The sequence below is a fragment of the Asterias amurensis genome, chromosome 22 (genome assembly GCF_032118995.1).
Source record: "Asterias amurensis chromosome 22, ASM3211899v1".
Lineage (NCBI taxonomy): Eukaryota > Metazoa > Echinodermata > Asteroidea > Forcipulatida > Asteriidae > Asterias > Asterias amurensis.
Genome location: NC_092669.1, coordinates 4,080,946 through 4,105,939, shown reverse-complemented (window position 1 = coordinate 4,105,939; position 24,994 = coordinate 4,080,946). Strand labels below are relative to the sequence as shown.

Below are 24,994 nucleotides of genomic sequence, written 5' to 3'. Positions count from 1 at the left end.
TGACATGAGCAAGTCATCATACCAGTCGTTGTTTAAATCTAACTCGCAAATAGCTTATTTACCCAGACAAGATCAACAGTTTCGAGAAGGGTTGTTTTGACACTGAAGGGCCGCATGGTAGCCAGGCTGACTCCGCATCCCCCATAGTGCTGGGCGAATAGTGAAATTTTGTTATTCGGATACCGCTGGCCAACTATCCGAAATTGATCGGAAAATTGGAGTAGTTTTTTCGCCGCTAGAGGGCGCTATTAAAAAAAAAAAAAAAAAAAAATCAATTATTATTAAGAATATCCGGTTACTTGGTTGTAATTAGGTATTCGCGTCCTATGCGGATATCCGGTTAAGAAAAAAAAGGCATTCGTGGTTATGGATAGGAAAACCTATTCGCCATTAACCGGATATTCAAGTATTTCGCCCAGGCCTAATCCCCCACTTTCCAGCCTGACTCCACATCCCCCACTTTCCAGCCTGAAACTCATTTTACTCTTTTTTTTTCTTCAGGCAATACCTTTGGCTCGACGACAAGGGAAAGAAACTGAAGTTAACAGCACCACAGTATATCAACTATGCCATGTCAAATATACAAAAGTATATCAACGATGAATCTATATTACCGACAAAATACGGTAAGTTGTTTCTCCAGATCTTCACAGCAGGGCCCAATTTCATAGAGCTGCTTAAGCACAGAATATTGCTTAACAATTTTCTGCTTAGCAGAAGTGAGCAGGATCTCAGTCGGAAAGTGTACTTGTGACATGGTAGTTTGGCTGGTAACCTTATTCTGGTAAGCAGAATTTTGTTATGCTAAGCTACTTTTTGTGCTTAAGCAACTCTATGAAATTGGGCCCAGGTGGAGTGTCAGCCGGCCTAGCGGTTAAGAGCACTGGACTCAATCTCTGGTGTTTCTGGTTAGCAGAGTGTGGATTTGAGTCCTAGTCGTGACACCTGGGGTGGATTTCACAAAGGTAGTCATAACTTAGGACTAGTTCTAGGCAATACTAAGAGATACATGTAGGACTGGTCCTAAGGTAGGACCAGTAACTCATCCTAACTTAGGACTGGTCCTATCTCTTATAGGTCTTATCTCCTATTGCCTAGGACTAGTCCTAAGTTAGGACTACCTTTGTGAAATCCACCCCTGTGTCCTTAAAAAGCAAGACCTTTAACCATGATGCTTCGTCCTTTGCCTTACACACAAGACGCGGGACCTACGACTTTACAACCACCCAAAGGACAAAGCAACAATGGTTAAGTACATGTAAGTGTCTTGCTAAAAGACACAAGTGCCATGATCATGACTCGAACCCCTTTTCTTAGCGATAATAATATGTTTCTAACAGGTTTTTTTTCTTTGTTTTCAGATCACGTCTTCCCAAGTGATTTTGAGGTGTTAGTCAAGCGTGTTGTAAGACTTCTATTCCAAATTGTAGCCCACATTTACCACGCTCACTACGAACAGTTAATCTACTTCGATCTTCATAGGCATCTCAACAGTTTATTCATTCAAGTGGTCATCTTCTCCCAAGAATTTAACATACTGGACGCAAAGGACGTTTCTGTTTTAGACGATTTGATCGAAGCACTCGACTTGAACAATGTGAACTCAAAATCAGCTACGAATAACGCTAGCGGTAGCTCGTAGTGGCTACACTATGGATGGTTTCTTGTGGATCTCGACTAAAAACATGCTGTGTTTAGAATGTTCATCTTTGGCTTATGGCTCATGGCTTCAACTTGTAGCTGCAGCCGGAGTCCAATTTTAAGACTTTGCCATAGCATCTAAAAAATTGAAGTTATTTCCGGTGTCTAAGGGAATACTGTCCGCTGGAAATTCTGTCCCCCTCATTGGAAATTACCATGGGCTGTTGGAGGAGGATTCAAAAGAGGGCGCTATCAGAAGAAGTACACAGTTCGCCAAATGGGGGGGGGGGGGGGGGGACCGAATCGATGGGGGACAGAAACTCCTGCCACACCGGCATCTTGGATTGTTTTCTCAGAGTGATAGCATCATAAACACAAGCATAGAGGCTGGAACCAGACTCCCTATGAATTAATCAGCTACAGAGATCACAAGTGGATATGACCTGGAACCGGACTTCTTAGAGTTTGTTATTAACAACTGGGAGTTTGACGCAGTGGCTGGGACCAGACATCATCATGGTTGAGATGGGAGTTTAGGCCTCTTCAGAAAATATATATTCCTCTTATAAAATCAGTATAACTTTGTGATAGGGCTGTGTACATTGTCTAGCGTGGATTTATTCGAAAGCATGACTCTCTGAAGCTTTGCATTATTGAAGTGAATTTTCCTACCTAGGGAATTCACAATATAAAGAGCCCCATCAAGAGTTTGCTAGGGAGAGGTTTATGGTCAAAGATGCCAGTCATATTAGACTGGTCCCCTGTCTTTATTTGCAAGGATAAATACAGCTACTTGCTTTTCAGAAGCAGTTATTTCATTGGATACAACCATTTCATTGGGTAAATGTGCGGTGACGTCAGCATTCTATATCTGTGTTTTGATTGGTCCGAGGTGACAATTTAAACGTAGCTGCACTTGTCATTGTCTGCACATGAATTTACATTTAGGTAAAAGGTGAGGATGGACAAGGATTTACCTACGCTGGAGGCCACTCTCTGGCGTTATTCTTGAGCCCAGAAGTGTTAGGTCATGCTTCAGTCTTCTTTAAAATTGGCTTCTCTACAAGCAAACTCTAGGTGGCGCTATTTTGTGAATCCCACATACAATTACTTTAAGGTCCTTTAATGTGAAACCCAAGAAATTGGGAAGTGATTTTATATGATTCATGTTAGCAAAAAATAAAATACAGGGTTGGTCTTTCGACTGATTATTTTTTTTCCCAAAGAGCTACTGTAAGTATTTATGACTTGTAAAATTGTTTTACATATCGTTGATAAAATTAAGCAATACATTGAAGATATTAGTGTAGAAATATTAAGCTGTTGTAATCAGGAATTAAGTAAAAGGAAGAGAGCTTGCTTGCAGCACTAGTGATTTTTAAACAATAATTTGAAATTTAGGCAGAAGCTGCTATTCAGTTCAGGGCTCGTAGATTACCCTAGACCGCAGGACGGGGGCTATTTATTTAGCCCATGACCAAGCAAGTGGGGTATGGTTGGCTTGGTTCTCTGCTGTGCCACAAGGGTTTTTCAGACCAACTTGTTTTCCTCCCTCGGGGAAAAATCAAACACTTTTGATCTCTGGCTGTGCTCTGTAGGCAGACTGGATTGATGTGGCTGGCAGCCAAAGCATCCTTGCATGCCTGCGTCTCGAACACATAGTAGCCGCGTCCTTCTCAATTCAGCTCTTAGCTGCGAGTAAGGATGATTAGCCTCCCAAATTGTTATTATTATTATCCTTATTATTATTATTATAGGTCAGTCAGTCTTATGTCTTTTTAATGAACAATTATTAATAAGCAGGCAATTTCTTTTCAGCATTGAGAGATCACCCAAACACCCGAACAATCTACTCCGCAGTAGTAGAATTAAGCAAGACAGTTCTCTAAGAACAAACTCTACCTGGCAAGTAGATACACGTATGCTGTTACTGCAACCCAAATCTATATTCACTGTTTAACATCAAGAACAGGAAAAAAATGATGTTCAAATAATGACTTTGAGTTTGCAAAAAATTAACCAATCTTTGCATGTTCTGATGATGAACAAGTTTGAAAATCTCCCTGATTGTGGAAACTTTGTCTCTATTATGTTGAATGTTTTTCTAAATATCTCCTGGATTGTTGTACAAAGCTCCCCGATAGAATTGAAAGTTGCATTCAAATTGACACCACTGAAATTTTAAAAAGCTGCGTACACTTCAGATAAAATAATTTTGTAAGATGCTTACATCTTTTATAACAAGTAGGATTTCGGACGAAAATCCAGATATATTTTTTCTTTTTGGCGTCACATGCCTGGAATTTCAAGTTTGAAAGGGCAAGGCCATTTCCATTTTGCAAAGGGCACTTTAATTATTGAATTTTAAGTTAAACGGGCAACTTTTGAAGGGGCACCAAGGCCATGACCGGGGGCAGAGTAGGCCACTGGATCTGTGGCCTGATTGTGATTTACATGGCCCAATTTCATAGAGCTGCTTAAGCAAAAAATTTTGCTTCAGCAAAAAAAATCTTTGCTTTGTAAAATCAGATTACCGGCGAAGATTCCACTCAATTGTTATGCTAAGTAACACAACAGCTAAATATAAGTCACAAGCAATGTACATGGCATGATATTTTTGGCAGTAACATGTGCAAAATAAGCAAGCTATTGTCGTGCTTACGCAAATTTGCTGAAGCAAATTTTTTGCGTAAGCAGCTCTATGAAATTGGGCCCAGATTACTGACTAAGACTTCACTCAATTGTTATGCTAAAGTACACAACAGCTAGATACCAGTCACAAGCAATGTACATGGCATGAAATTTTTGCCAGTTAAATGTGAAAAATAAGCAAGCTATTTTCGTGCTTAAGCAAAATTTTTGCTTAAGCAGCTCTATGTAACTGGGCCCAGGCCTGCAGCTGGTTTAACAAAAAAACACGCAGCTGCGTAAGTCCACTTTGTGCAACGTTTATGCCGCATCTTAGGCCATAAACATTGGCAAGTGGAGTTGCGTAAAGTTTTGTGAAATCGGCTGCTGGAGTCATCATCAAATATTGATCCTACTTCAGGTCAGTCTCTACAGAAAAAATATTCTTCAAGATGTCATGACTGAAATTTACAAATATAATCTTGAAGTCAAATCCCTGCCATGGTGTCTGGTCTGGCCAAGAAAAATATCAATGTGCTAATGGGTATTTTTAATTTAGAGAAACTTGTGATATACATAGAATTGAAACAGACGAATTGATTTCATAGGCATTTCTAATTGTGTTTTCGTTTTTCAATTCGCACAAGACTTGCACACTCTTTAAGATTACCCCGTTATCTTTGGACAATTATTATTTTAAGTGTAAAAAAAATATAACAGTAAATGTGTGTAGCTATATTATTTATTTTAAAGTGTGGAACGTACCTGTATTTTTAAAATAAGATTAAAGTTATGAAGTTAATTAACGAACCTGTTCAACTAATTTTAAATGAAGAAAAATATAGCTTAATCCTAAGTGCTTAATCTTAAGCAATGGCAATCCTTTAAGGCACAGGGGTGGATTTCACAAAGAGTTAGGACCAGTCCTAACTTAGGACTAGTCCTAGAAGATATACAAATTGCATGGATAGTCCTAAGTTAGGACGAGTAACTGGTCCTAACTCGAGATAAGACTAGTCCTAACTCTTTGTAAAATTCACCCCTGGACACCTTTGGTTATTGTCAAAGACCAGTCTTCTCACTCGAACTTGCGAGAGAATAATCAAAGCAAAAAACAGCCTTGTCTCTACACTGTTCGTTACTAAGTAAGTTTTTATGCTAACCATTATTTTGAGTAATTACCAATAGTGTCTAGTACCTTTAAACCCACAATCTGTCCAACTACACAGATTTCCAAACACTAAAACTGCCTTTGACGGGAAAATCTGTTCATTAAAGGCAGTGAACACTATTGGTAATTACTCAAAATAATTATTAGCATAAATCCTTACTTGGTAGCGAGTTATGGGGAGAGGTTGATAGTATAAAACATTGTGAGAAACGGCTCCCTCTGAAGTAACAGATGTTTCGAGAAAGAAGTAATTTTCCACGAATTTGATTTCCAGACCTCAGAATTAGATTTTGAGCTCTCAGAATCGAGCATCTGAAAGCACACAACTTCGTGCGACAAGGGTGTTTTTTCTTTCATTATTATCTCGCAACCTCAACGACTAATTGGATTGAGCTCAACTTTGCATATGTTGAAATACTGGTCTTTGACAATTACCAAAAGTGTCCAGTGTCTTAAATAGGCAAGTGTTTATTTTATGGTAGGAGGGTAGGTTAACATTCCTTTTACCTTCTTTGGACTTTGATTTTCTTGAAAAAGAAAAAACAACAGTTTCTGAACCTGCAATTTATTTTAGAATAAGTTCAAAAAGTAGGGTGGAGGTTTAGTTTGTTATTTTAGAACCTTATTTTAGACCTATAACACTCTTGAGACTACTTATTTTCATATATAGTCATCACAAAGAGGCAAGACATTGATAATATAGTTTTTTTTCTTGAATCCAGTTTAGATCAGTAAAAATGTCAACAAAATTAACTTCATTCAGAAAAAAAATTGTTTTGTGTTTAAACGATGCGGATACTATAAATATTATGTTAAGGGGACATTTTGTCTTGGATCTGTTGAGTTGGTCCATGAAAGCGTTTGAAACTGATTGTTATAAAATTCATATAGTAAGAAAGTTTTTGACTCCATAAAGTGGCCGATCTTGTTAGTTTGCAAAGTTAAAGGAACATGTTGCCTTGGATCGGTTGAGTTGGTCTTTGAAAAGCATTTGTAAATCCTGTTATAAAAGTAGAATACAATGATCCACACAAACATGCCTCGAAATTGCACGGTTTTCCTTTTACCTGGTCGACTAACACGGTCGACCACTTATGGGAGTCAAATTTTTGACTCCCGCAAATGGCCGACCGTGTTAGTTCGCACAGTAAAGGGAAAATCGTGCAATTTCGAGATAAGTTTGTGTGGATCATTGTATTCTACTTTTAAAACATCTTTCCAACCATATGCATTTTACAATAAAAGGTTACAAACGCTTTTTATAGACCAACACGTCCGATCCAATGCAACGTGTTCCTTTAAAGAAAACCTACGCAATTTCGAGGCATATTTGTAAGAATTATTATTCTGCTTTTACAAACATCTTTCTAACCATACAAACCGTTTCAAACGCTTTTCATGGACCAACTCGCCCTATCCAAGGCAACGTGTCCCTTTAAGGTTAAGAAATCTAATCTTATACTAATATTATCCACAGATTTGATTTCATCTCAGATGAGTGACAGGGAAATAGTCTGGTCTAATTTTATGGACCACATTTTTGTTTCTTTGACATATATCTCCATGGTTTATTAGCGAAATAATTAGTTGCTGATTGAAACAACACAATATTAATGTTTGTTGTGAAAATTACCATTTTAATTCAGAGTGTATCAACAATTTAAACAAAATTTGTCAATTGTTGTACATTGTCTTAATTCAGGAAAGTGTGAAATACATGTATCTTGCATATAATTTACATATCATTTGAATGTTATTTGCACGTCATTAACATGTCATACATATACTTTGTATGTAATTTACAGTTTCATTTACATGTTTACATGCTTTAAGTTTAAGTACAAACTCTATATGAAATCCAACCCGAGGTCAAAAGTTTGCCGGAAAGTTAAAATCAATTCAGAAGTGATTACATTTTACTTTCGTTTTACTGAAGTGATACCAGTTTTAAACACATTTTTATCTCATAATATTGTCAGAAGATGCACCTTCATAAAGGCTTTAAAAGCCTTATAAGCACTTGGCTCTCTTTGGTTTAAAGGCAGTGGACACTATTGGTAACTACTCAAAATAATTATTAGCACAAAACCTTCCTTGGTAACGAGTATTGGGGAGAGGTATTAGGGAGAGGTTGATAGTATGAAACATTGTGGACAACGGCTCCCTCTGAAGTGATGTAGTTTTTTCGAGAAAGAAGTAATTTTCCACGAATTTGATTTCGAGACCTCGAATTTAGAATTTGAAGTCTCGAAATCAAGCATCTGAAAGCACACAACTTTGTGTGACAAGGGTGTTTTTTCCTTCATTATTATCTCGCAACTCCGACGACCAATGGAGCTCAAATTTTCACAGGTTTGTTATTTTATGCATATGTTGAGATACACCAAGTGAGAAGACTGGTCTTTGACAATTACCAATAGTGTCCAGTGTCTTTAAAATATAGTTAGCATAACAACTTACTTGGTAATGAGCAATGGATAACTGTTGAAAGTACAAAACATTGTGAGAATTGGCTCCCTTGTTGTTTTTAAGAAAGAGGTTATTTCTCACTTAAATATTTAAGGACTTCAGGCCTTAAGATTAGGCATCTGAAATGACACAATTGTGGGCAATAAGGGTGTTTTCTTTCATTATTCTCTTGCCACTTTGATGACCAATTGAGTTGTAATGTTCACAGATTTGTAATGTTAGAGAACACTGGTCTTTGACCCCGTGACCTACCAAAGCTGCCCAAGGTTCCAATGTGAAAGGAGTTATGTGAAATAATTTTTAGTAAAACAATAATCTTTCAAAGTGAAATTTGAAACATTACAATGTACAAAAGCTACATAGATTTTCTTTTGGTAAGCCTTTTTTGAGGCAGGGTATACTTTTGGTAATTGAAAAAGACAGGTACTCTCACTTAGTGCACCTAACATATGTATAGAATAACAAACCTGTGCACAATTTGGGCTAAATTAGTCAACAAAAGTTGAAAGAAAATAATGAAAGAAAGATAACCCTTGTGGCACAGAACTGTTTGTTTTCAGAAGTGCCTGAGAAAAGCCTTCTGACATTCAAATTTGTTGGTAATAATAACTACATTATTCAAAGGGTGTCGTTTCTAACAATGTTTTTTAGTATGGGCAGTTGATCTCGTGCTCTTTACCAAGTACGTTTTTATGGTCATTAATTGTTGGAGTAATATAACCAAGGATATACCCTCAACTTAATTAAGGTTACCCATTTTGTTTAAAGTGAATTAATTAACACTCTTGTTTGACTACTAATTGAAAATCTGGTTAAGTAGTTTTACAATTCAAATCGGGCGTTGTCTCATCAGATAGAATTGTAAAATAATTTGGGAGAATTAAAAAAAAAAGAGGTATTCTTTCTTTCATTTATTTATTCATTTCGGTTGTATGATAATTATTGAAAATATTAAAACTTAGAAATATTGAATATTGAAGTGATCTGTGAGTTTGTTTGTTTTATGTTTGAATGTAAACAAGTTTTCCCCTGGGCCAGCCCCTCCCCTCTCTTACACACACACACACCCACACCAACATTTGTAGACTTTTGTCTTGCCTGTAATGAGGGCCCAAAACCAAAACTTTCTGTGCGGCATTTTTAATGCTTAATTTTGATGTTCTTATATACTTTTTGCAGTGCTTTTTAAGTGGCTCTTTGAGGGACCAGGGACCAATTTCATAAAGCATAAGCAGAAAAACAAGGCTTATCAATTTTCCTTGCTAAGCAAAAGATTGTAATTTGAAACCAGTTGAAACAATGTAAACTTAAAAGGCAATTTGGCCGGTAACATATCAGCTAAGAAAGATTTTGGCAAGTTTTTATATATGGGCGATGGGCCCAGTTGTTATGGAGAGGGGTTTGGCCAAATGTTTCGAGTGGAATTTTATAGAATCGGAACCAAATGTTTATAATAATTATGTGATATGAAGTCAAGGAGTTGTAAAACCTCTGTGGGTTGTTGACACCAATGAAACAATGAAGTGTATTTACCCCAAGTCTACCTGCCGAATTCCCCAAACATATTTTTTCGCCTTAGTAAATCCCATCACATAAAACTGAGGCAAAAAAACCCCCAAAACAACAAGTCATTTACTCATGTCTATGAAGAGCTTGTTACTCATTTGATCGTAGTTTTTGGAATTTCCCGTAAAACTTGAAACATCCCATGGCATTGTTGTGCAGTGAGGACGTGCACTTTGTGCACGTAGTCGAACAACTAAACTTTAGTAAGTCTGTTTGTTGACTTTGGTGGGTTTTGTTTTTTTAATTTTCTTTCTAGAATGTGGTTAAAGAAGTGAAAACGAATGTGACAGTTAGTTGTGCGTTTTCTATCTTCATTTTGCCTTATGCGTGTTATAGGTATTTACATTTGCTTTTAAACATTTCTGCTGGTATTGGAGTTTTGTAGATATAAGTAGACTTGATCAAGTCTAACAAAAAATCCAGTCGATTCCCGAAACTTGTGGAATTCTAAAAATAGGTTGAATGACGGCATACGTCTATGGCGTGTCAAACGTTGCATTATTCGATAATGTACAATATATGTGCGATGTTTCTCATATATATGCGATAATTGTCACATATGTGCAATATTCATTTGATGTATGCAATAAATGTAATATATAAACAATAAATGTAATATATATGCAATAAATGTAATATATATGCAATAAATGTAATATATATATGCAATAAATTGTAATATATGTGCGATAAATTGTAATATATGTGCGATAAATTGTAATATATGTGCGATAAATTGTAATATATGTGCGATAAATTGTAATATATGTACGATAAATTGTAATATATGTGCGATAAATTGTAATATATGTGCGATAAATTGTAATATATGTGCGATAAATTGTAATATATGTGCGATAAATTGTAATATATGTGCGATAAATTGTAATATATGTGCGATAAATTGTAATATATGTGCGATAAATTGTAATATATGTGCGATAAATTGTAATATATGTGCGATAAATTGTAATATATGTGCGATAAATTGTAATATATGTGCAATAATTTGCAATATATGTGCGATAATTTGCAATATATATGCGATAATTTTTAATATATGTTTGATAATTTTGTAGTATATTATATGCGATCATTTGTATGCGATGTTTTGTGACGGTATACATATGCGATAATTTAATATACATGTGCGATGTTCGTTCTTATATATGTGCGAAAACGGAATTGTGGGATATAGTATGGCTTCCTGTCCACTTGATCCCCGTATCCGTAATGTTTTAGATCGGGCCAGACTATACTCTGGACGGTATAGTATGGTTCCTATGGTTCAATGAGATTGGCGTAGGGTTTATAGTGATGGTCAGGGTACGAGACTCGAGCAGCGTATTTCCGAAATAGCCAGCCAGCCGCGTATTCGGATAATAGAACACATACAGTACAGGGAGGTGACAAAATGTTGCATTTTGCTCAAATCTGAAGGTGAAGATCTGTTTTACTCGAACGAATTCTGCAATATTAGCATAATTTAGAATTTTTAATTGATAATATGTCAATTTCATAGCTTCACATGATTAAAAAATAATTTATAAAAAGTGAAAAACATTAACAAAACGTCAAAAAATGACCCGCAAACAAAAAGGCAAAAATTTTTATTTTGTATATTTTGCATTTTTTAAGGAAGATAGACTGGACGTATCAAATTTTGAGCTGGCTAAATTGGTCAACTATTATTGATTCTGCAATAAAAAGAAAATGTTTAAAGAAATTGTTTAAAGAAATTGTTTGTCTTATCGAAGGGTGTCACCACCTTTTGCTCGCGGCTGACATAACTATAAATGTGGTGACTAAGATTCCAAAAATTTGAAAATGATTTTGCAAACAAGACACAGTTGAATTTTTATAGCACAAGAACTTTTAAATTTTATTGACAACAATTAAAAATAATCAATCATGAGTGTTTCAGATATAGCTCGGTAATTTACTAACTTTAACTGTTCTACAATTTAAAGTCACCTGGAAATAGAAGTGTTTTTCTTTCAAACATAAGAGTATATGCTTACGAACAATAAAACAATTTATTTAGTAATTGATAAGACAAACATTTTCTTTTTATTGCAGAATCAATAATAGTTGACCAATTTAGCCAGCTCAAAATTTGATACGTCCAGTCTATCTTCCTTCAAGATTCTGGAACAAGAAAGCAACTTTTTGTCTTAACGAAGGGTTCAAATTCTTTTCAAATTGTGTTTAAGTCCACCGTCTATGTAATTGGGCGGAATGTACATTGACAATGGCGTCAGAATAACTGTGGTTAATTAACCACTAGATAGTGAACCAAATTTACCCAGCTCCAAAATTTGATACGCCCACTATATTAGTCTTGAAAGTTCTGGATTACAAATTAAATGTTTTGTTTTAACGAAGGGTATAAATTCTTTTCAAGTTATGGTTTTGTATTTCACAGTGATGATTTTTTGACATATTAAAAAATGCAAAAAATACAAAATAAAATTTTTTGCCTTTTTGTTTGCGGGTCATTTTTTTGACGTTTTGTTAATGTTTTTCACTTTTTATAAATTATTTTTTTAATCATGTGAAGCTATGAAATTGACATATTATCAATTAACATATCTAAATTATGCTAATATTGCAGAATTCGTTCGAGTAAAACAGATCTTCACCTTCAGATTTGAGCAAAATGCAACATTTTGTCACCTCCCTGTACTGTATGTGTTCTATTATCCGAATACGCGGCTGGCTGGCTATTTCGGAAATACGCTGCTCGAGTCTCGTACCCTGACCATCACTATAAACCCTACGCCAATCTCATTGAACCATAGGAACCATACTATACCGTCCAGAGTATAGTCTGGCCCGATCTAAAACATTACGAATACGGGGATCAAGTGGACAGGAAGCCATACTATATCCCACAATTCCGTTTTCGCACATATATAAGAACGAACATCGCACATGTATATTAAATTATCGCATATGTATACCGTCACAAAACATCGCATACAAATGATCGCATATAATATACTACAAAATTATCAAACATATATTAAAAATTATCGCATATATATTGCAAATTATCGCACATATATTGCAAATTATTGCACATATATTACAATTTATCGCACATATATTACAATTTATCGCACATATATTACAATTTATCGCACATATATTACAATTTATCGCACATATATTACAATTTATCGCACATATATTACAATTTATCGCACATATATTACAATTTATCGCACATATATTACAATTTATCGCACATATATTACAATTTATCGCACATATATTACAATTTATCGCACATATATTACAATTTATCGCACATATATTACAATTTATCGCACATATATTACAATTTATCGCACATATATTACAATTTATTGCATATATATTACATTTATTGCATATATATTACATTTATTGCATATATATTACATTTATTGCATATATATTACATTTATTGCATACATCAAATGAATATCGCACATATGTGACAATTATCGCATATTTATATGAGAAACATCGCACATATATTGTACATTATCGAATAATGCAACGTTTGACACGCCATATACGTCATCAGTGTTATGTCCTAGACATGTATCACTCCGCGTTTAGCAACGAAACACAGTTATGGTTAAGCCTTTTAAATGATTTGTATAACTACTTATGCTCCATATTTATACATTTAAAAGGATTTTTGTTGTCTGAGAATAAGAAATTATCAGAATTTGAATTAATATTCGGTTTATTTTGGGTATTATGTATGTTTCACAGGTGGAAGTGAAAAGGCTAGGATGACCCCAATGACCTGATGCAATCGCGCCTTAGATTTGTGTATGCTGAGCTAGCTGTGTGAACAATTTTGCACATAGTAAAAAACATGATTGAATAAGACACAACGATTACGAAACACTCTCGAAAGTTTGATTAAAATGGCGTCGATATTTTCAAGTCAATACTACCCTGAATGCTTTGAAACTGAAGAATCATATACAGAGAATTTCACAACGTGGGACCGAGCCGCTACAGAGACTTTGAGTGAATATTCGGTTGGACGAATGGACAATTTTTGTCAACGTTGTCTTCTGCATACATGTAGCCATTGGACAGCGACAGTCGACAGTTTAGACCCCTTACTTCCTGTTCAGTTTCTTCAGATTAATTCCTCTCTGATTGACGGCATACACAGACCTGTGTCAAGTAAGCAATTATGGATTAATTAAAGTGACTTGTGTTAATCCAGTGGACACGAAATCTCTGCTAACCACTTTTCAAAATGGAGGAATTCGAGAGAGTGCGACCACCGCCCATCGGCATATGGCAGCAGAAACAGTGTAGAAATCGTCCTGGATGGTTTTCAAAAAGTTCACATTCCTACTGCAAAAAAGACGCTAAAACAACTAATTTTCATCATCAGAATAGCCTTGGAAAACCCGCATCCCTTATGAGACTTAGCAGCACAGGAGATACAGTTGAGGATACAGCAGATTTTAGGAACTTTGATCCATCAAATATTCGAGGGAGTGAGTCAAGGCCGGCTGGAATTTTTGACAGAATCACAAAGTTTGCTGTGTCAGCATCTAACAACGTAACAAGAGGTTCATCAATGAGTTTAACACAGAGGCTACCAGGGAAACCCGTTGAAAGTCGAGTCGATCTAAACATTCTTATTGAAAAGTTTGATCCGTCGAAAATAGAAATGGAGCGTCCTCGAGTACAGAATGCGTGGGTCGCGCCCATGGCCTGCCCTCAACCGCAGTTGGGTATGATGAACGGTTTTGTGAAAGAAGGAGTTTATCACCCGTTTCAGCGACGCATGGACTACCCAAACAGACAACCTGGTATGGACGCTTTCAGGTTCTTAAACGTCGGGTCGTCTAATCATCAGGCGCATCACTATCGCAATCAAGTACACCCCTACCAGAGGTGGAATCATCAACTATACGTACCCAATCGACACCCCCTCGCGAATTCGGTTTCTCGTCACTTGGACTCTATTTCCTGCAATCCATTACTTGCCTCGCCGGGAACGCCAAACTCACAGAGAGCTAAGATTAGCGACTCCACCCTCTTTCGGGATAAGTTTGTTGATCCGAAGATCCAACCCCAGAGTCATAAAGGTTATACAGAGGCCGAAGGTCAAGATAGAGGTCACATAAACCATGTGATGAAACAACAGCCAATGATGAGTCATCGACAAAACCAAAACAAATCGTCAGGATATGTGTCTGCGATGCCCAATCCAGGAAATTCCAATCAACTTAATAATAGAACACCAAACCGGTGCACTCTGAAAAACCACAACAGCTGCGCTTCATCCAAGTCAGGCAAACCCACGACAGTTTCTTCAGGGTGCTTGCCTTCCAAAACGCCAGAGCATCAAACCTTGCAACAATCTGATGAAAAGGTCATCAGGGATGAACAGTTAGTAAGACCCAGCGATGACAATGATGACCAGCCAAAACAAGAGCTTAAAGTAGATGATGTCAAAGGTCGGACAGAATTAAAAGCAAACCAAGCCGGAGAATTAGAGTCAAATGTTGCATCATCTGTTGTGGACGAACGCTGGGAAACAGATCACCATAAAGCAGCTGAACCGGATACCAACCAACAAGGCACAGAGGCAAAGTCCACTGATGATAAAGAAACTAGCTCGACAACCCAAACAACACCATGTGATGAAAATAAAAACAAACAGCCATGTGATTCAAACATAAACACCACAGAAGAGGATAAACTCAGAAAAGTACCACAAGACAAATCGTCCATAGATTCATCCACAAATCATAACTCGACTCCATCCTCCAAACCCCTCCACGAGTCTCTCGCATACATCCTCGCGGAAACTGTCTGCGACGACGTTAGCGATTCGGACTGGGACGTCGAAGACTCACCTCCAGATAACTGCGACTTCTTGAACTGTTGGAACGACCCGTACAATCCTCTGAATGGCTGGAAGTGTGAGACCAAACAATCGACCCCGGAACCGGTCAAGCATGACTCGTCGCTCAGAGATGACGAGTTGGACTCCGGGATATTCTCGCTGCAGGCTCAGCAGGACGAAGCAGACAATGTGAGCGACAACGAGACGGAGAGTGACGACTGGATTGACCAAGACTCAAATATCTCAAACTCGGGTGAGAAGTGCCACACTGAACAATTGAATTCACTCAACTTGGTGTCGGACGAAACAAAACAAAGTTTGACTAAAGTACAGACTCAAGAAGTTGACGATTTCGATGTTGCCGGCAGACCAAGTGAAAATTCCATTGAAAATTCCAGTGAAACGGACAAGTCCGTCTCGTCTAAATCCTCAATGCTTCATCCCTCTGTTTTGTTTATTCTTGGCATCGATGAAACAGATTCTGATGATGATGATGACGATGATGATTTTGATGATTTTGATAATTGTTCTTCCGACATCAAACGTGATGTGTCGTGGGACCCTATTCAACGAATCCATGACCCATTCAACCCACTACAAGGTTGGAAGTGTACGTTGACGACTCCCCAAGCTAAGTCACATGCCACGCCCCCTCCTCTAACAATCACTTGTACGGATAACTCAACAGCACCAGACAATTTCAGCGAAAACATTGATTTGTGTCAAGAGACCACAAACTCTATCCAAGAAGCAAGGCGTCTAATGTCGGCAACAACAGCGCCCTCTACGATTGTCAGTAAACCAACTCTAAAGCACGCAGCAAATACGGGATGTTTGAGCAAGTTGTCTGAGACATTGCGATCGGGACTGTCCAGTGCTGTCAAGAAGGTGTGTAATAATTATATCACACAAGCGCAAGAGGAATACAGAAAAATATTGCGCTTTTGCGTCCAATTTTAAACAACCAGATGGAAGGATGATTTGGATTTAGGATGCAAACTCGCTATTCTTTTCTGTATTCCACGAGTTTTGTGTGAACAAAATGTTATCTTTATAATTATAAAGCAATTTTTACTGACAGCTAAAAGATATAGCAACAGGGTTCTCCCGTGCACAAACTTTTAAATAGTACAAATTGTGGGATGCCGGTAAAAAAAAAATGTATATATAATTTTTCTTAAGATCAATTTCACAAAAATCATAAAGTAAAACTCAGATTGCACAGTATGTCATTTACAATCCAAAGATAAATGCGAAGCCATACCAGCGCCCAGTGGTCTTGTTCATGAATAGGCCTTTTGGAAGTCAAAGCTTGGGGCTAATGTTCAAGAGTATGTAGGCTCCATCAGCCTGGTTGAAGAATGTCTTGAAAGTACAGTTTTTCTAAGAACATATAACTTCTTAAAGACACTGGACATTATTGGTAATTATCAAAGATCAGTCTTCTCACTTTATATCTCAAAAAATGAATAAAACAACAAACCTGTGAAAATTGGAAGGAATAGTGAAAGAACAAACACCTTTGTCACACGAAGTTGTGTGCGTTTAGTTGGTTGATTCCGAGACCTCAAATTCTAAATCTGAGGTCTCCAAATCAAATTTGTGCAAAATTACTGATTTCTCGAAAACTATATAACTTCAGAGGGAGCCGTTTCTCACAATGTTTTATATCATCAACCTCACCCCATTACTCCTTACCGAGTAAGGTTTTATGCTTACATAATTATTTTGAACAGTGTCCACTGCCTTTGAACCTATAAGCCCAAGCCGTCGTTTTAAAAAATGCTTATTAATTTGTTTGTATTTTGTTTTGATAATCATTTTTGATTGTTCGCTCTCCAGGTGCATTTCTGCGAAGGCTCTCCAATATTCATCAGCCCAGAGATTCCAATGTGGACATCGGAGTACTGCGCCAGCCGCAAAGGACCCTGGGAAGAGATGGCGCGGGATCGCTGCCGATTCATGCATCGTGTCCGGACCACTGAGGGAATGATTGGTCATGTTTTCGAACCGGAACATCGAGAGCGAGTTCAGAAGCGCCTTGAAGCTTGTTGATGGTCTTGTACGCATACATGTACCTGTTTTTTAGTAAGTTAGTTGGAAAAAGATTTGTTTGAAGGCACTGAACATTGTTTTGGGGTAATTTGCAAAGACCTGGGGTGGATTTCACAAAGAGTCAGGACTAGTCTTATCTCGAGTTAGGACCAGTTACTCGTCCTAACTTAGGACTATCCATGCAATTTGTATATCTCCTAGGACTAGTCCTTAGTTAGGACTGGTCTTAACTCCTTTTTGAAATCGACCCCAGTACACGTATTTTCACTTGGTGTATCCCAACGTATGCATAAAATAACAAACATGAGAAAATTTGGACTCCAATGGTCATAAAAGTTGCAATAGAATAACGGAAGTAAAAACACCCCTTTGTTGTAGTGTGCTTTCAGATCAGAGTAAAGGGCTTCAGGCCTGAAGTATATCTCATTATTTGAATGCGAAAATACCTCTTTCTCAAAAATTATGTAACTTCAGAAGGAGCTGTTTCTCACATTGCTCTCCATTGCTCGTTACCAAGCTACTTTTCATGCCAATTATTTTGAGTAATTATCATAAGTGTCCAGTGCCTTTAACTACCTATATATGCATAGCTACAAATATAGTCAGTTGGGTTCGTGAATTCTTTAAATCAAGTCTGTGTTTTTGTTTTGCCGTAATATTTTATGCACCCTTGAATAATTATCATTTATTCATGTCTCATATTAATCGTCTTTTGAAGACTTTCTTCTGGTAGCTACATTAGCTATAGGGGTAAAAAGAACTTTGCAAAGGGCACCACAGCAAATTCCTTTGGGTGCAGCATTATAGGCCTGTGGAACCATTGCCCTCTGTAACCCTGGTCTTGTCCCTTGGCGCCCCTTTCAAAGTTCCAATATAGAAGTGCCCTTTGTGAAAAGAAAATGGCCTTGCCCTTTAAAAGACGAAATTCCAGTCCTGCTTATGACCTCAATCAACCAATATCCTCAGCTCACATGTCACCTCACACCAAATGTTCGAGGCGTGGATTTACAAGATTGGAATGCATGATCTTTCCGATACATGTGTTAAGCTCAGCAGGTTTTAATTGTGAGACTTGAACTCAACATTTGAACATCATTCTTTTGATGTGTACAAATGTGTATTGAACCATTTCCTCAAAATGTTTTTTTTTATTTGATTGTGATTTTAATAGTTTTGTTCATTTACATTCTTCTACTATCATAGCTCTACTCAGTCATTACGTACTCAATAATTTTCAATTTTGTAGTAATGATATTTTTACGCAGTATTTATGAAGTACATTTAGTGAAAGTTTTTAAAAAGATTGATGCGTGAAATCTCATCTGATGAAATAAATGCACATTTTGTGGATACGAACAAGTTAGTTCACCAGGGCCCAAGTTCATACAACTGAGCTGCTCTAAGCATAAAAAGAAGCTCAGCATAAAAAACATTATGCTCAACAGATTCTGATTACCAGCCTAACTGTTACATGTATGTCACATGTAAGATCTGTGACTGGCAGGCCTGTCACTTCACGGAGGCACCTTGCAATTTCCTCTTAGGGTGCCTTTTACCAAGAAGAAAATGCCTTGGTGCCCTTGCCCTTTCAAGGATCTGCTTTACAAACACCATTCAATGACTGATGATCGTTGGCGCAGAATTCGGCGGTAAAGGCCGGTCCCACTTCAGCGATAGCGATAGCGATAACGAAGCAAAGAGAACGCATTCCATTGGTTGAATAGGCGTGTGTGTATTCTGCATGTTACAGCTCAACCAATATAATACGTTCTCTCTGCGTCGTGATTGTTATCGTTTTCGTTATCGCTGCAGTGTGACTCGGCCTTAAGCAGAGCAATGAACTTGGGCCATGTATTCAGGGTGCTTTTTTTCACAACATATTTGTTTTCCAATTTTGAGGTTTTTTTTCTTTTCATGCAGTCTCATTAAGTATGATCAGCTGTGACAGTTTTTTTACTGGTGTAAAAGTGTTTGCTAAGCAATTGTTTCCTTGGCTTACATGAAGCAGGTTTCTGTGCTTACAGGCTTTATGAAATTTGGCCCTGATTACAGCTACATGTAAGGAAGAAGGGTCTTCGACTACGGGGTTTCAATGTTGGATTGTGTTGCATTTCAGAAGCTACACAATGTACATGTACCTAGTAGTAAACAACAAGGGAATCTGACTGGGTAAATATTTTTAAAGCATCTTTTGTAGGGTACAGACTGGCCAAAATGGCCTGGGCTCAGACAGTGTCATATAAGCCTGTAACCACAAAAACTTGCTAAGCACAGAAAGGTATTGCTTAGCAGAAACAGGTTACCGGTTACAATCCGTTTTGTATAATTGGGTTTCCTTTTCTATGATTTTTTTTTCAGAAATTGTTAATTTTTTTTTTATAGAGCCAACACTCATTCCAAGAGAGATGCATACTGGTTGTACCGCAGTTTTACTTTTAGAAATTACTTTATTTTACATATCTTGCCTTGCAAAGAAGAGTTGATATATAGCCTTGGTCAAGGCAGTTACATTATTCACTATGAAAAGACGCCGCTGTAAACACACCCGTAAACACTATGCTTACTGTGTGGATTTCACACCGTACCGCACGACCCAACCGTATACATTGTACAGTACACCGTCATATCGCTCAACGCACACCGTACGACTACTGTGCACAAGTCAAAACAGCAGTGCTCTTTTTTCTGAGTGAATAATTCGACTGCCTTGAGCAAGGCTAAGTTACATATGATTGTACCCGCAATTTTACTTTTAGAACACCATGCAAAGCTTTCAAAAAACGTAATTTACAATGTACTTCTGGGCCCAATTTTATAGAGCTGAGCTGAGAGGAAGAGATTTGTCAGACTTTTATCTGAATTCAGACTTTTTAAGTCGGCCTGGTAAAGAAAATCAGCCGTTACTTTTTCCCTAATTTAACAAAGTCCTGCTCTATGATCTCTTTCTCTAGTGCCGAGAACACTGTTCCTGAAAGCTCAGTGGAATCTATAACTCCAGCCATCGATTTCACAAAGAGTTAGCACTCGTCTTATCTCGAGTTGGGACGGGTAACTCGTCCCAACTTAGGATTAATCTTAAGGTCTGCATGCTACAGTGCAGGGTTGGGACTCGTCCTAAGTCATAAGAGTAGTGTTAAGTTAGGAAGAGTTTTGTGAAATCAACGGCAGGGGTTACCATACAGGTGGGAAAGCCAAAATTCCAACATGCATCAGCAGAATTTATATCCTACAAGTACATGTGTAGTTTCAGACCTTTTTGTGAGCAATTGACTCTTATCCCTGACATGTACAGGGCCCGATTTCATAGAGCTGCTTAAGCACAAACTTTTGCTAAAGCAAAAACATCCTTGCTTAGTAAAATCAGATTACCGGCCAAGACTCCACTCAATTGTTATGCTAAGTAAACAACATCTAAATACCAGTCACAAGCAATGTATATGGCATGAAATTTTGGCCAGTAACATGTGTAAAACAAGCGAGCTATTTTCTTGCTTATAAGCATTTTTCCTTTTGCAAAACTCGGTCATTATACGTGTGAAAATCGACAGCTTTCTATTATTGCTATGTGCATGACAAATTTACATGTATCGACTGTTGAACTAACTACTTGGCTAACATATTATGTGTGCGGCAGATGTTGTATTGATAATACATGTAATTACATGATTCACGATTGATTTATACGCAGCTATTTTAACAAGGGAAATATTAAAATGTAAATAAAATTACTTGCTTATTAAAAAGGATTTTGTTTCAGTCATATCTTTGTTTGTTTTCCTATTTTGACTGGTCATAATGTTATCTTCTGGTAATTGAATCTCCAAAGTCCCATTAATTTAGCAAATTTGATTTACATTTATATTATAGAAACACAATTTGTTTGCTTTGTAGTGTTTACAAACGTGACCCCCGGTTTTAAATATAAAACATTGAAAACTAGAAGCATTGATGATTAGGATTTTGACAAAAACGGAAGACCAACCCCTTGTGCTTTTTGAGGCCGAATATGGCCATGTCCACTTTTTCGAGCAAATAGTTGAGCGAAAAGTTCACAAGGCCTTGTACACTTTTTCGAAAAAAAAGTTGAGCGAAACGTTCACAAGGCTATTATAGCATTGTACACTTTTTCGAGCGAAAAGTTGTGTACATTTTTGAGCGAAAAGTTCACAAGGCTATATAGACATGACATTTTTTCATGCAAAGTTTGACAAGTAGACTTTTTCAAGCAGAAATTGACAATTATAGACTTTTTCAAGCAGAAAAACACTGTCAAGAAAATCCTGTTCTATCACCCCCATTCTGATACAACTACACTGGCTCCTTATCTCTCAACGAATCATCTTCAAGCTGATGCTCATTGTCCATAAAGCTCTTAATGGCAAGGCCCCCCCCCCCACTATATTTCTGAACTGCTTCAAGTTTACACACTCCATCAAGGAATCTTCGATCAAGTTCTATGCTTCTCCTCATTGAAGTCTCGACACTCATGGGGTGACAGGTCCTTTTCTTCAGCCGCGCCACGCATCTGGAACTCTCTACCACTTAATCTTCGATCTTGTCTTTGTACTGCAAAATTCAAGTCTCTTCTCAAAACTTATCTTATGTCACAGGTTTTCGATGACTAATTTTGTTGTGTCTGTTTTTCTTTGTGTTGTGTTTTGTTTTTGTTTTATTTTTGTTTTTTTACTGCGCCTTGAAACAAGGCTGAATTCAATAGCCTTGTAGACCTTTTCAAGCAAAACTTGACAAATTCACAAGGCTATAGCCTTGTAGACTTTTTCAAGCAAAAAATGACCAATTCACACGGCTATAGCCTTGTAGACTTTTTCAAGGAAAAATTGACAAATTCACAAGGCTACAGCCTTGTAGACTTTTTCAAGCAAAAATTGACAAATTCACAAGGCTATAGCCTTGTAGACCTTTTGAAGTAAAAATTGACAAATTCACAAGGCCTTGTAGACTTTTTCAAGCAAAAGTTGACAAATTCACAAGGTTATAGCCTTGTAGACCCTTTCAAGCAAAAATTGACAAATTCACACGGCTATAGCCTTGTAGATTTTTTCAAGCAAAACTTGACAAATTCACAAGGCTATATAGCCTTGTAGACTTTTTCAAGCAAAAATTGACAAATTCACACGGTTATAGCCTTGTAGACTTTTTCAAGCAAAAATTGACAAATTCACACGGCTATAGCCTTGTAGACCTTTTCAAGCAAAACTTGACAAATTCACAAGGCTATAAGCCTTGTAGACTTTTTGAAGCAAAAATTGACAAATTCACACGGCTATAGCCTTGTAGACTTTTTCAAGCAAAATTTGACAAATTAATTTACACGGCTACAGCCTTGTAGACTTTCAAAAATTGACAAATTCACAAGGCTATAGCCTTGTAGACTTTTTCAAGCAAAAGTTGACAAATTCACAAGGCTATAGCTTTGTAGACTTTTTCAAGGAAAAGTTGACAAATTCACAAGGCTATAGACTTTTTCAAGCAAAAATTGACAATTTCACAAGGCTATAGCCTCGTAGACTTTTTCAAGCAAAATTTGACAAATTCACACGGCTATAGCCTTGTAGACTTTCAAAAATTGACAAATTCACAAGGTCATAGCCTTGTAGACTTTTTCAAGCAAAAGTTGACAAATTCACAAGGCTATAGCCTTGTAGACTTTTTCAAGCAAAAATTGACAAATTCACAAGACTATAGCCTTGTAGACTTTTTCAAGCAAAAATTGACAATTTTACAAGGCCAAATGAAATAGCCTTGTAGACTTTTTCAAGCAAAAGTTGCCAAATTCACAAGGCTATAGCCTTGTAGACTTTTTCAAGCAAAAATTGACAAATTCACAAGGCTATAGCCTTGTAGACTTTTTCAAGCAAAAGTTGACAAATTCACAAGGCTATAGCTTTGTAGACTTTTTCAAGCAAAAGTTGACAAATTCACAAGGCTATAGCTTTGTAGACTTTTTCAAGGAAAAGTTGACAAATTCACAAGGCTATAGCCTTGTAGACTTTTTCAAGCAAAACTTGACAAATTCACAAGGCCTTGTAGACTTTTTCAAGCAAAAATTGACAATTAAACAAGGCTATAGCCTTGTAGACTTTTTCAAGCAAAATTTGACAAATTCACACGGCTATAGCCTTGTAGACTTTCAAAAATTGACAAATTCACAAGGCTATAGTCTACAAGGCTATAGCCTTGTAGACTTTTTCAAACAAAAATTGACAAATTCACAAGGCTATTGCAAGCAGACTTTTGCACGCAGAAATTGACAAATTCACAAGGCAATAGCCTTGTAGACTTTTTTAAGCAAAAATTGACAAATTCACAAGGCTATGGCCTTGTAGACTTTTTCAAACAAAAATTGACAAATTCACAAGGCTATAGCCTTGTAGACTTTTTTAAGCAAAAATTGACAATTTCACAAGGCTTTACCCTCGTAGACTTTTTCAAGCAAAAATTGACAAATTCACAAGGCTATAGCCTTGTAGACTTTTTCAAACAAAAATTGACAAATTCACAAGGCTATAGCCTCGTAGACCTTTGCACGCAGAAATTGCCAAATTCACAAGGCTATAGCCTCGTAGACTTTTTCAAGCAAAAATTGACAAATTCACAAGGCTATAGCCTACAAGGCTATAGCCTTGTAGACTTTTTCAAACAAAAATTGACAAATTCACAAGGCTATTGCAAGCAGACTTTTTCAAACAAAAATTGACAAATTCACAAGGCTATAGCCTTGTAGACTTTTTTAAGCAAACATTGACAAATTCACAAGGCTATGGCCTTGTAGACTTTTTCAAACAAAAATTGACAAATTCACAAGGCTATAGCCTTGTAGACTTTTTAAAGCAAAAATTGACAATTTCACAAGGCTTTAGCCTCGTAGACTTTTTCAAGCAAAAATTGACAAATTCACAAGGCTATAGCCTTGTAGACTTTTTCAAACAAAAATTGACAAATTCACAAGGCTATAGCCTCGTAGACTTTTGCACGCAGAAATTGCCAAATTCACAAAGCTATAGCCTTGTAGACTTTTTCAAACAAAAATTGACAAATTCACAAGGCTATTGCAAGCAGACTTTTGCACGCAGAAATTGACAAATTCACAAGGCTATAGCCTTGTAGACTTTTTTAAGCAAAAATTGACAATTTCACAAGGCTATAGCCTCGTAGACTTTTTCAAGCAAAAGTTGACAAATTCACAAGGCTATAGCTTTGTAAACTTTTTCAAGGAAAAGTTGACAAACTCACAAGGCTATAGCCTTGTAGACTTTTTCAAGCAAAAATTGACAATTTCACACGGCTATAGCCTTGTAGACTTTCAAAAATTGACAAATTCACAAGGCCTTGTAGACTTTTTCAAGCAAAAGTTGACAAATTCACAAGGCTATAGCCTTGTAGACTTTTTCAAACAAAAATTGACAAATTCACAAGGCTATAGCCTTGAAGACTTTTGAAGCAAAAAATGACAAATTCACAAGGCTATAGCCTTGTAGACTTTTTCAAGCAAAAATTGACAAATCCACAAGGCTATAGCCTTGTAGACTTTTTCAAACAAAAATTGACAAATTCACAAGGCTATT

General features: G+C 36.9%; 2 protein-coding genes across 2 annotated transcripts in view; both read left to right on the top strand.

Annotated features, from left to right (window-relative positions):
• LOC139954032 (MOB kinase activator 2-like) overlaps positions 1–1,928 on the top strand; it is a 29,036-nt gene extending 27,108 nt beyond the window's left edge. Inside the window, exons 4-5 of the mRNA XM_071953679.1 lie at positions 502–626; positions 1,362–1,928. Of these exons, the coding sequence (XP_071809780.1) occupies positions 502–626; positions 1,362–1,642 (406 nt within the window). The 3' untranslated portion in view covers positions 1,643–1,928. The remainder of the gene's footprint in view (positions 1–501; positions 627–1,361) is intronic.
• Positions 1,929–13,297: 11,369 nt separating this feature from the next.
• Positions 13,298–21,168, top strand: LOC139954031 (uncharacterized). Its single transcript, XM_071953678.1, has 2 exons — positions 13,298–16,241; positions 17,196–21,168. Exons 1-2 carry the CDS (start codon positions 13,746–13,748, stop codon positions 17,406–17,408), a joined length of 2,709 nt encoding a protein of 902 aa, XP_071809779.1. The 5' UTR covers positions 13,298–13,745; the 3' UTR covers positions 17,409–21,168.
• The last annotated feature ends 3,826 nt before the right edge of the window (positions 21,169–24,994 follow it).

What these genes read in the sequence shown, in the direction of transcription:
- LOC139954031 (XM_071953678.1), top strand. Translation starts at nt 13,746, where the DNA reads ATGGAGGAATTCGAGAGAGTGCGACCACCGCCCATCGGCATATGGCAG. An exon ending in TGTCCAGTGCTGTCAAGAAG is followed by an intron (nt 16,242 to 17,195) that starts GTGTGTAATAAT and finishes TTCGCTCTCCAG; the next exon opens with GTGCATTTCTGCGAAGGCTC.